At 39.4% G+C, this 10279-nt stretch overlaps 1 protein-coding gene across 2 annotated transcripts; it reads right to left on the minus strand.

Moving 5' to 3' along the window:
- Window positions 1-585: 585 nt before the first annotated feature.
- Window positions 586-9924, minus strand: LOC137183196 (long-chain fatty acid transport protein 2-like). 2 transcript variants are annotated; one of them, XM_067590081.1, is made up of 11 exons: window positions 9824-9924; window positions 8761-9148; window positions 6710-6919; window positions 6464-6619; window positions 5413-5537; window positions 5114-5308; window positions 4926-5016; window positions 3703-3901; window positions 3519-3616; window positions 1289-1419; window positions 586-1152 (listed from the first exon to the last, which is right to left on the minus strand). In XM_067590081.1, the coding sequence occupies exons 2-11, from the start codon at window positions 9092-9094 to the stop codon at window positions 976-978; spliced, it is 1716 nt and encodes a 571-aa protein (XP_067446182.1). In that variant the 5' UTR covers window positions 9095-9148; window positions 9824-9924; the 3' UTR covers window positions 586-975. The 2 variants fall into 2 exon arrangements, with proteins under 2 accessions (XP_067446182.1, XP_067446180.1); XM_067590079.1 differs by lacking the exon at window positions 9824-9924 and having other exon boundaries at window positions 8761-9332.
- Window positions 9925-10279: the final 355 nt, after the last annotated feature.

The raw sequence follows: 10279 nt of genomic DNA on the forward strand, positions 1-10279 counted from the left end.
TTGATATGTATATTGTGGCAAAGGGGGAAAGTGTGTTTGATGCATTTTGTCAAGGATTGTGTGGCATTAGAAGAAAAGTCAAAGGATCATCTTAGTCATAAAGCTTCACACATATCGACACTCAACAACGCTGAAACTGGTAGATGTTTAGCTAAAATCACAAACTACTGTCTTGAAATGACCATGAAGTTAAATCAACACCTCTGACAGTCTCTACAGGTCAGGTCAGGTCTCGTCCTGTCAAGAAAACCCCTGAGGAAAGGGATCACAGATTGTTCATTAAAATTATTTGTGATATGGTGGACGGTTCATTTGCATTATAATAAAAGTTGAATGAATTGAGATAATTTCCTCTTCCCGATCCCCTTTTTAACATCTGTGATCGTGTGGTTAATGAGGTTGTTCCCACTGTCTGAGCTGCCCGACTTCAGTCCCCTGTGTGTGTCTTTAGCTGTCAAGGTCTGATCCTCTGTCGGCTCCAGAGGCACCACAACCTGGGTCACCCTGCAGCCGACCAGAGAGTCAAAAAGCAATTTCTACTCTGGGAGCTGGTGGGTCATATCGATCTGAAAAACTTAACTGTGCTTTGAAAAGACACTGATTAATGTTTATTGAGGTACATGAAAAATACAGTTTTTATGCATCACTATGCACCATTATGCAATAACAAACCAGTCGGTTAAGTAAACTACTATTAAATCCAATGTGTTACAAATGTTTCTAAACATTAACAGTAATGAGATGAGTCAACCATGATCTCTGTAAAGCAGAATTTAAGTTATTTAGATATATGTATGAAATCACTGCTTTAGTGCAAATACAGACATTAGCTTCACAATGATAAATTATAACCCTTCATCACAAAATAAACCCTCAAATGCACTGAACGTCACAGATGAGTGATGTGTTACAGTGATGTGTGAGCAGGTGGATTTTTCCTTTAACAGAGGGAACAAAGGGGCAACAAAAACCACTTTAAATTTTCATTTTCCCTGATGTAACTGCGTTGAATATATCCAGTGTGAGTGGGACATAGTTCTTTTCCTTTTCATCCAGAAAATAGACTGGGTCCTTTATTTTATCGGGGTTGAAGCCCTCTTCGATCAGCTTCACTTTCAAATGCTTGAATGTGCCTGTAACTTCCAAGGAACTCTGTAACCAATCACAGTATTATTAAGTATTGGTTGTTTGTTTTTTTTTTACATTTAAAAATCAAATATGGCTCTCAATACCACGGCTGAAATTGTCAGAATGCTTTGTAAAAATAAGATAATTGCAGTAAACGTACCTGAATCCTCATGAAACGTGGCCTTGCGTAGGCTGGCAGGAAGTTTTCAATATGTTTAAAAACATCTGCAGAGTCAAACATCTGTCCGTCTCTTAAAATTACAGCAGCCATTCCAGTCCTCCCCTCCTGACCTGTGAAAATTAAATAAAGAAAAATATCAGGGGACGTTAACTTACTGAGGCAAAGCATTTTTGATTAAATGTTCATCCAGATTTGTTGAAGACTTCCTCTTAAAGGGCCACTACACCAATTTGACACATGAAGTTAGTTAACATGACGAGCACTACTCAGCCTGTGATACCAGTTGTATAATGTGTATGTGTATCTTTTGTGGCTCTGGAGGAACTTCAAATGGGGAAAATAACCCTAATGATGTCATAGTGATGTCATCAGGGTTACTTCTGTTTGGGCTTAGACAATTTTATAACAGAAAGCTTGCATGACAAACTGGGGACATGTGTTTGTTTGTTTTGTTTTGTTTTGACCAGGTAGAAGGGTCTAATGAAAGATGCAATTGCGTTTCATTATGGGAAATGTAGGATCCAGAGTTTCCAGAGTTTGACCCGTACTCGGCACAAAATCTCACCCTCTGTTGCACAGATTCTGTCCGCTCTTCTATTAATCTGTCTCTCACAAGTCCTCCTTATTTAGTTAAGACCTCCTTTCTTAATTAACAAAGAGAAGAAAGGAGGTCTTAACTACAAAAACCACCTTTCTTAATTAACATAATTTTGAGCCAGTTGTGGTCCGGTATGCAACTTACACAAGTGTGATGTGGAAAACTGAAGCCTTCAGTGCATAAACACAGAATGGACCTGGCAGGGAAGTAGGAGATATCTTGTGCAGTTAAGGGGTAGAGTCATTTTAAGGATTTTAATGAGGTAATTGTATTTTTTTTGTAGTAAAACCATATAGGACACAAATTGTTATTTTATGCTTAATAACATGTCTGGAGGGGATCTTTACTACTAAAATGCTGGAGTGCCCTTTTAATCTAGATAGAGTCACAGTGCTGGTGGTACTGGGCAAACTGGTGGTCACATGGGCATCAGTGTCGGGTTTCAGCCAGACTGAACACACATGGTGTCGCTGATACCTGCTATAATTAGCTGCTTTTGTTCAGGTTAATTGTTCTGTCAATGCAGTTAAGTGTTTGCTTTCATTGTTGTCGATTCAGTTTAGGTTCCCTCTGAATGAAGTTGTGTGTCCTAACATGCTGCAATCTACATGTCTAGCCATGTTGTCCACCCCATCCAGGTCACAGTTCATTTATTTGAACTTCATCCTCTGTGTTGCCCCACTATCCTTTGGAACTTTACATAAACTATGTCCCAGTTCAGGGGGTGGGATTCGCTGAGAGACACAGTCCACAAAGGGAGAGCCAGGATGAACCTTATGCTCCTTCTCCCCAGATTGGTCTCACTGAGTAACAGATTTGTTAAATATTGTGGTCAAAGTTTATGATGAAGAAATTGACCTCAATTGACTTAAGATGTGTAAACAACACTGGGAGGCAACCTCCATTATACCCAAGTTTATAGTGCAAATTGGAACCGGACAGTCTACATCTATCATTAACCATCTACACCCTGTAGTTGTATTTTTATTGGTCTAGTTCAACTGACTGACCACCTCAGTGCAAATACCTGGTAAATATGAGGCGGTCATAAGATATTTACTGACTTTAAATTTGACAGATATAGTTTGAATGCTCCATTAAACAAGTGACTGATGCACAATAGAATATATGATACTGAGCTGCAGAGGAAAGACTTTTTGTGTCTTTCAAGTTTGGGATAAAAAGGCTGCATATTCTTTGCTTCAGAAACTGGACTGTCCTCATCAGTCTGTTGTGACAGATTCAGGGTTTGGATCCTGGAATAAACAAGGAATGAGCTGTTTTAGCTTCTCCGCGCTAATCTACTCTTAATTAAAATTATAATCATAGTACATTAACAAGATACTCCACATCAATGTTAACTGCATCAGCAACATAGTGTTCAGTTTGGACCTGTTTATTTGCACAGAGCTTCAGAGGGAAGTTTCAGCTGAAAGTGGGTTTGTGTGTTAGTAGATGTCAACAGCTAAATCATTTCTAACAAAGATGACTTTTTAGTGAAAGCTGAGGTTGTCCATGTTTCTGAAGTAAAGTTACCTTCACTATTCCTGCTAAGACTTTTTGCTGATGCACCTGTGACCAAAAAAAAAAAAGATAAACAGTGAAAGTTACCTGGCACCTCAACTCCGTACACGCTGGCTTCTTTAATGCAGTCAGCCAGTGTGATGACATCCGCCACCTCAGTCGTAGCCACGTTCTCTCCTTTCCATCTGTTGACAATAACAAAAACAAACATCCAGGCTGTGCGCAATCGGGTTAATAAGCTACATTTGACTGAAACAAAAGATGGACTCACCTGAAAGTGTCTCCAACACGATCCTGAAAGTAAATGAAATTATCTTTGTCAATGAGAACCAGGTCGCCCGTGTTGAAGTACACGTCTCCTTTCTTCAAGACGTTATGCAGCCTCTTCTTCTCAGTCTGCTGCAGGTCTCTTGCGTAACCAGAGAACGGAGCTCTCACTGATATTTCAGACACCAGAAGTCCAGGCTCACCTGAGGAAAGTTAATACAAGGAAGCTAAACTTTGAGGAAAGTTAAATGTAGGGCGATCCTGTACTCACTCTGGAACCAGTGTGAGAGTGTGTGTGTGTGTGTGTGTGTGATCACACTATTTTTAAGCATAATTAAAAAAAAATAAACCACTTCTTTTGTGGTGTAATATACAAGATCTTTACAACACTACAGTGTAACAAACTACTATGTTTTGAAAACATTCCCTGTGCATGATGATGCAAGATATAAGAAGGTATAAGAATTGATTTAAAGCTTATTGTTACTTTACTTGGATGTTTTTACATTCATCTACTGGAGGTGGAAAATTTCCATCTGCTCACCGAAAATCAAGTTTAACCAAGTTAAACACAGTTTTCAGACATCACAACTAGTTTTTGAAGCCAGTCTTGGTCCAGTATTCAACTTAAAGATGTGTGATGTATCAACTTGACTGAGCTTTTTTGTGGGAAAAATAAATAAATAATAGTAATGTTTAAAACATGTCTGAAGGGGATCTTTAAGTATTTTTTTAGAGACACTGAATACTGTGCTGAAAAGCACATATTAGGACTATGGGCAGGATTTTAGAAATATTGACAAAAAAAAGGTCCAAGCAGCCCCTACAGGCCACATCTTAATACCTGGAAATAATGTAAAATCATCTATTACTTTGGATTTTTTTTTTCATGGTCAGTGCTTTTTTTGTTTGTAAAATTCTTTGTTCATTTAAAACAGTTGTATGTCCTGGAGTTTCTCTAAATTATGGTCTAAAAGTGGTTTCTTTAATATTTTTCTCTACTCCACGGGGGATAAATTCTGTTAAATTTTAACCTGTTCTATTTCTTGATGTGTTTGTTAATTTCTCTGAGCCTAAAAAATGTCAAATATAAGGATATTGAGTCTTAAAAAATATTGGCATTCATATTTTACAAACTCACTATGTGTAAATTTTAATTATAAATGTAAAGTGCACTATAAATGCACCATAAACCCATAAAAATCTACAGCTCTGGTACTAATGCACCTTTGGCAGCCTCAATGCAGAAACCAGATGAATCCCTCAAAGGTTCTTCTTTGTCCACGTCATATTTGATCACAGCATATGGAAAAAACCTCTGCAAGACAAAAAAAACAAACAAAAAAAAAAATCCAAACATTGCTTATTGATTAACAGTTTTTACTTCATGACATGAAATGAAACATGGACTTTACCCTGTGGAAAAAGGTGTCTCGACCAATGGCTCCAATCTTGCCGATGTAATTCATCAGAGCAAAATTCCCCTCTGTCGCAGCGTAAAACTCTTTGATTTGAATGTTTCCAAACCTGCGTAAGAATTCCCTCCAGACATCTGACCTGATCCCATTGCCCACTGCAAGTCTCACTTTGTGGTTTCGATCATTGACGTTCTGTCATTGAAGAAAATTGTAAGAAACATGGAAACTTTTTAATTCCTGGTGATCTTTAGAGAGACAGTACCTTTAATATTAGTGCTGTGACATGCAGTGCGTACCTTTGGTGTGTTGCAGAGATAACGCATAATTTCACCAATGTACAGTATGACGGTGACGTTGTATTTCCTGCAGTCGTCCCAGAACTGAGATGCCGAAAATTTACTCCTCAAAACAACAGTGATACCTACACACAGCAATAAGATGACAAATAACAACCTTAAAGGATAAAACTGGTAATATTTTAATTTTTTCTTGTCAACAAATCCCATGAAAGATCCTAATACCAATAATGATTGATCCTACTAATAAGTATCGCCTGTGTAGTCAAAGTCTGCACATTTTGTACAGATACTGAAAAAATGAAGCATGTTCCTGGAGTTTATTTTCATATCAAGACACCGATCGGCATCCACTACAGCAATGCTATCAGAAATTTAAACCTTTGTTATTTTAACAAAGTTAAACAATGTTTTCATTGTGTGTGCAGAAAATCTACGGACCCCATTAAAAGAACTACAAGAGTTCAGCACTGTAACTTGGGTTTGTCCACATTCATAAAAAACATCCATAAAAATCCAGCTCATGTTTTATACATGTAAACACCTTATCTCGGTTTTGAGAAACCTGGATGCTACCTGGGGTACTCCAATAGAAACCAGGATACTGTTGCATGTAAACGCCTTATCAACTATAAATAATAAATATAAATAATAAACTTCTCAATTATATATCCGCACATGCTTGAGCCAGAATTGGATCTGAAATATGCGAGCGAACAACATGAACAGCCGTGGAACAACCTTAGCAACTGTGGAACAGACGGCTGTTTGTGGGCATGCATGAACGATCTGACATCAGTTTGATGGAGAAGTAGAGGTTCAGAGCAGGCTGAAACCCTGACTTTTGACTTGCAGGAAGCATTTTTACATACATTCACCTGGAACTTTGACTATGTTTAACATAGACATCCGACATTATAACAGTATATAAATGACAAAAAAACAAATCACGACAAACATGTTTTGTCCACTTTAACACAACCTTAATCACTGATGCTGTTAAAACTTTTGTTTCACCGCTTGTCCAATGTAAACCCAAATGTGTGCGTACCCCTCTGGAGGGCTCCGGTGAGTCCAACGAAGCCGGCGACGTGATAGAGAGGGAGGCTTACATAAACCACATCTTTGTTGTTCACTCCTGCTGTAGACTGAAGAAAAGACATGGCCCACAGTTTTCTATGAGTGATCACCGCTGCCTTAGGGAGACCTGTTGAAGAGAAGGTAAAAGGTGCATGAAGTGTAGAAACAGCGTCCTTTTACGGTGGTATCCTGAACATTAACAGCCGATGCAGTTTACCTGTCGTCCCTGATGTGTACACATAGAGTGCCAGACTCTGCAAGGTTAAATGTGATCTTAAATCCTTGGGCAGAGGCTCAGAGGAGACCTGGCTCATTTTGTCTTTGAAGCTCTCCACACCTGCTGTTCTGCATCTGTCAGCCAGGATGAAAACAGTGACCTGCTGCTCCAACAGACTGGGCAGGACCTCCTCCACAGCGTCCTGTAACTCTGGAAATAAAACCCAAAGAACATGTTCTCTGCAAATGAAGGACTTACAAAGATAAAGAATGACCAAAGAGGGCATGCTGTATTCTCAATCTGTATTCTCCTCCTAATGTTTTGATTAATCCTTGCTGCATTTCTTTCTTGCACCAAATGCACTTGTCCTCATCTAATGTCATCGACAGAATAATCACACATTCCTGAAGTTTGCCTCTGGTAAATGATGGCATATCTGCATTTTTAGGCCAAAAAATATGGCTCTGCTGAAATTACAGCTGCAAAGAAATGACTATTTGCCTGGTGCATGTTGGCAGCTCACTGTTCCATGCTTGCTATGTCTATGAAGTCAAGAAGCCATCTTTGTACATTGACAGAATGGGGAGCTTTCCATCCATAAGCTATTAGTCATCTGGCAGCTGTAAGGTCTCTGCTCAACACAGTTCCACTGTTTCAGTGTTCATATGGGCATCTGACTGTTCCCAGTGAACTTTTTCCCATTGAAAAGATGTTTAAAAAACAGCTATGGTCACTGGTGAAAAGACATTCAAAAGAGGTTCAAAAGTGAAAGCTTTTTAAAGCCATTTAAAGATATTGATTAAATGTTCAATGTTCAAATTTAGACCATATTTCATCTAAGAAATTTGGATGTGGTTTCTTAGATAGGCTCCAAAATGACGATAGGCTATTATTTGAACATTGTAGAGGATGAAAAATTTCACTGCTGCAAATCCCAGTGGTTCCCAGGTCTCACAGGGTCTTTAATCTCAGTTTCCCAGATGACTGCATTGACCATTCAGCCAAAGCGCAGCTCCACCAGACACAAAGACCTGCAAATCTTTATACATTCACAGAGACACACCGCAGAGCGGAGCAGAGGAGAGAGACAGAGACAGTGATGTAACCTTGCTGCGCTACAAGTCCCGACCTGCGCGCTGTTATTTGACATGTTTTTTTTCTCTGGAAAACAAATAATAAAACTATTTGTATGTGAAACATTAAATGCATTGAAATCACGTCTTCGTGTAGGCAACATTTCACCTTCCAGTGCAATATGACTTTGGAGAAATACCTTCGCACCAATCAATATCATCTCTCCCTCAAGCTACAACTGAAGAAATGATCAAAATGATTAAACAAATGTGTGTTTTGTGATATGTCGATGTTGTAACCACATTTTAGCTGGTTGAGAAGACGTTCAGACCAAATATCACCCAGTTTTCAACTAGAAATCAACGTTGAAATCCCAGTTGGTGTTCACTGTTGTCTTAAGAGAGACTTGAAAAATTGCAGACCCATCCTTTATTCTGAGGACTGCAATCACATTGATCAAAATAGTAAATTGTATTTTGAACTGTTACTTTCAGGTTGCATAACATGAGTCCAGCCTTGAAACCCTTATTACAGACCTTTATGTTAGATCTCATCAGTGGTGGAAAGTAACTGAGGACATCATGTACTTCACTTCAGTACAAACATATTGACTACTTCCATTTTACTTTGTACTTATGCTCCACTATATCAGAGGGAAATATTGCACTTTTAACTTTTTAAGATTTTGCATAAAACACATATCAGCTCATAAAATATAATGTATTGATATAGATTAAATTACTAACAGTATATAGTATAAACTCCACCTCAACCAGCGGCAACATTACAAGTACTGCAACAATAATAGAGCCTTATGCATAGAGAAAAGTTTTAGTTTTCATAATTAAATAAAAGTATTATCAGCTAAATGTACTTTGAATGCAGGACGTTTACTTGTAACAGAGTATTTTAGAAGTATTGCTCCATAAATCCTCTCAACTCTTCTTCCACCTCTGAAAACATGAATGAAATCTTACCTGCAGCTGCCACCAGGGTCTTCGCTCCGCTGCAGTTGAAGCAGTGTAACAGCGACTTGGATCTGATGTTGGAGTTGAGAAAAGCTGCAGAACATCCGAGCTTCACCAAACCCAACCAGAGCCAGAAAAATATCGGCTCATTCCCGACGAACAGCGCGACCGTGTCTCCTTCTTTGACGCGTCCAGTCTGCAGGAGGACTCTGGCGGCTTTGTTACTGAGCTCATCTGCGTCCTGGTAGGAATAAGTCTCATCTTTGAAATGGATCAAAGGCTTGTGTGGCTGCGTCTCCACCAAGTCTAAAAACCGGTCGAGGACGGTGTAATTAGTCTTCATGTATTTGAAGATAAGGCGCCCTGTTTTGAATTTATTTAGGACGTCTTGGAGATCCTGGAAGAAGTAAGCATAGCGGAACAAAAGGCCAAACAAAGCAGCTGCAAATATCAACCAGACAAACATGTTCATCTGTCAAACACTCAGCCTGTGTGATTCTGTTAAGTTTCACACTAGTGCAGAAAATGTGCTGGAGGCTAAGTGACGAAGAGGAGGAGAAGGGCCTAGCTGTATTCTTGCAGACTCACCCTGCACGACACACCCACTTTTCTACAGGACACACACCTTCTCATGTTGACACCCCAACGGCATGTTACACAACACGCCCCCCCCCAGTCCTCCTAACCCCTAACTACCCCCCTCCTCACACCTGAACCTAACCAAGTGGGTGTGTCATGTAGCGGCTGTAATGGATAGACTATGGAGAAGGAGGCAGAAGAGGAGCAAGAGGAAGACGAGGAGAACAAACTCAAAATAAGAAATAGAATAAAAATATTTACACAGTGCAGCCACAGACATGTGACTGCAAAATAGAATAATGTAGTTTTTCAGTGACGGGTTGACAGTTTATATTAATATTGAAATAATAGAATGAAGGCCACAGTACTGATAGAAGCAAAAACAGATGGGGTGAAGATACTGCATCGTATATTGCACTCACTGTACATAGTAAATTACTTATCGCACATATTTGGTTTAAGCCCGTCGAATGTTACAAATTATTGTTTTTACTGAAAGGGTTTTTAGGTGATCTCCCTGCAAAGTGAGGAGTTATAGCAACAGAAAGGATCTCCTCCTGCTCCGAGGAGTAATGAGTCTCCTGCTGCGTGGGCTCTGATGTCCTTCTAAAGAGGCATGCAGCTTCATCCTCTCAGACACCCACCAGAGTCTCTAGTTTGACTCCCAGAACAGAACCAGCCCTCTTAATGAGCTTGTTAATTCTGTCGGCATCAGCTGTGAGGTTGTATTTAGGCACAGCAGGTGATTTGAGCTAAACACGATGTGAATATTTGCCAATTAGCTCTAAACACAAAGTACAGCTGAGGATGATGGGAATGTGATTAGTTTGGCAGATATTTAGTCATAAACCAAAGTCAGTGGACAAACTGAAATCTGTGATGTGATGTTGGCGCTAGATGAAAAGTCACTGAAGTGATTACAGTTCGTCTTAAGGGTGTCGGCACCAGA

Source organism: Thunnus thynnus, chromosome 5 (genome assembly GCF_963924715.1).
Source record: "Thunnus thynnus chromosome 5, fThuThy2.1, whole genome shotgun sequence".
Classification (NCBI taxonomy): Eukaryota; Metazoa; Chordata; class Actinopteri; order Scombriformes; family Scombridae; genus Thunnus; species Thunnus thynnus.

What these genes read in the sequence shown, in the direction of transcription:
- LOC137183196 (XM_067590079.1), bottom strand. Translation starts at nt 9,223, where the DNA reads ATGAACATGTTTGTCTGGTTGATATTTGCAGCTGCTTTGTTTGGCCTT. An exon ending in GACCCTGGTGGCAGCTGCAG is followed by an intron (nt 6,920 to 8,760) that starts GTAAGATTTCAT and finishes TTTTATTTCCAG; the next exon opens with AGTTACAGGACGCTGTGGAG. An exon ending in ATCTCTGCAACACACCAAAG is followed by an intron (nt 5,309 to 5,412) that starts GTACGCACTGCA and finishes CTTCAATGACAG; the next exon opens with AACGTCAATGATCGAAACCA.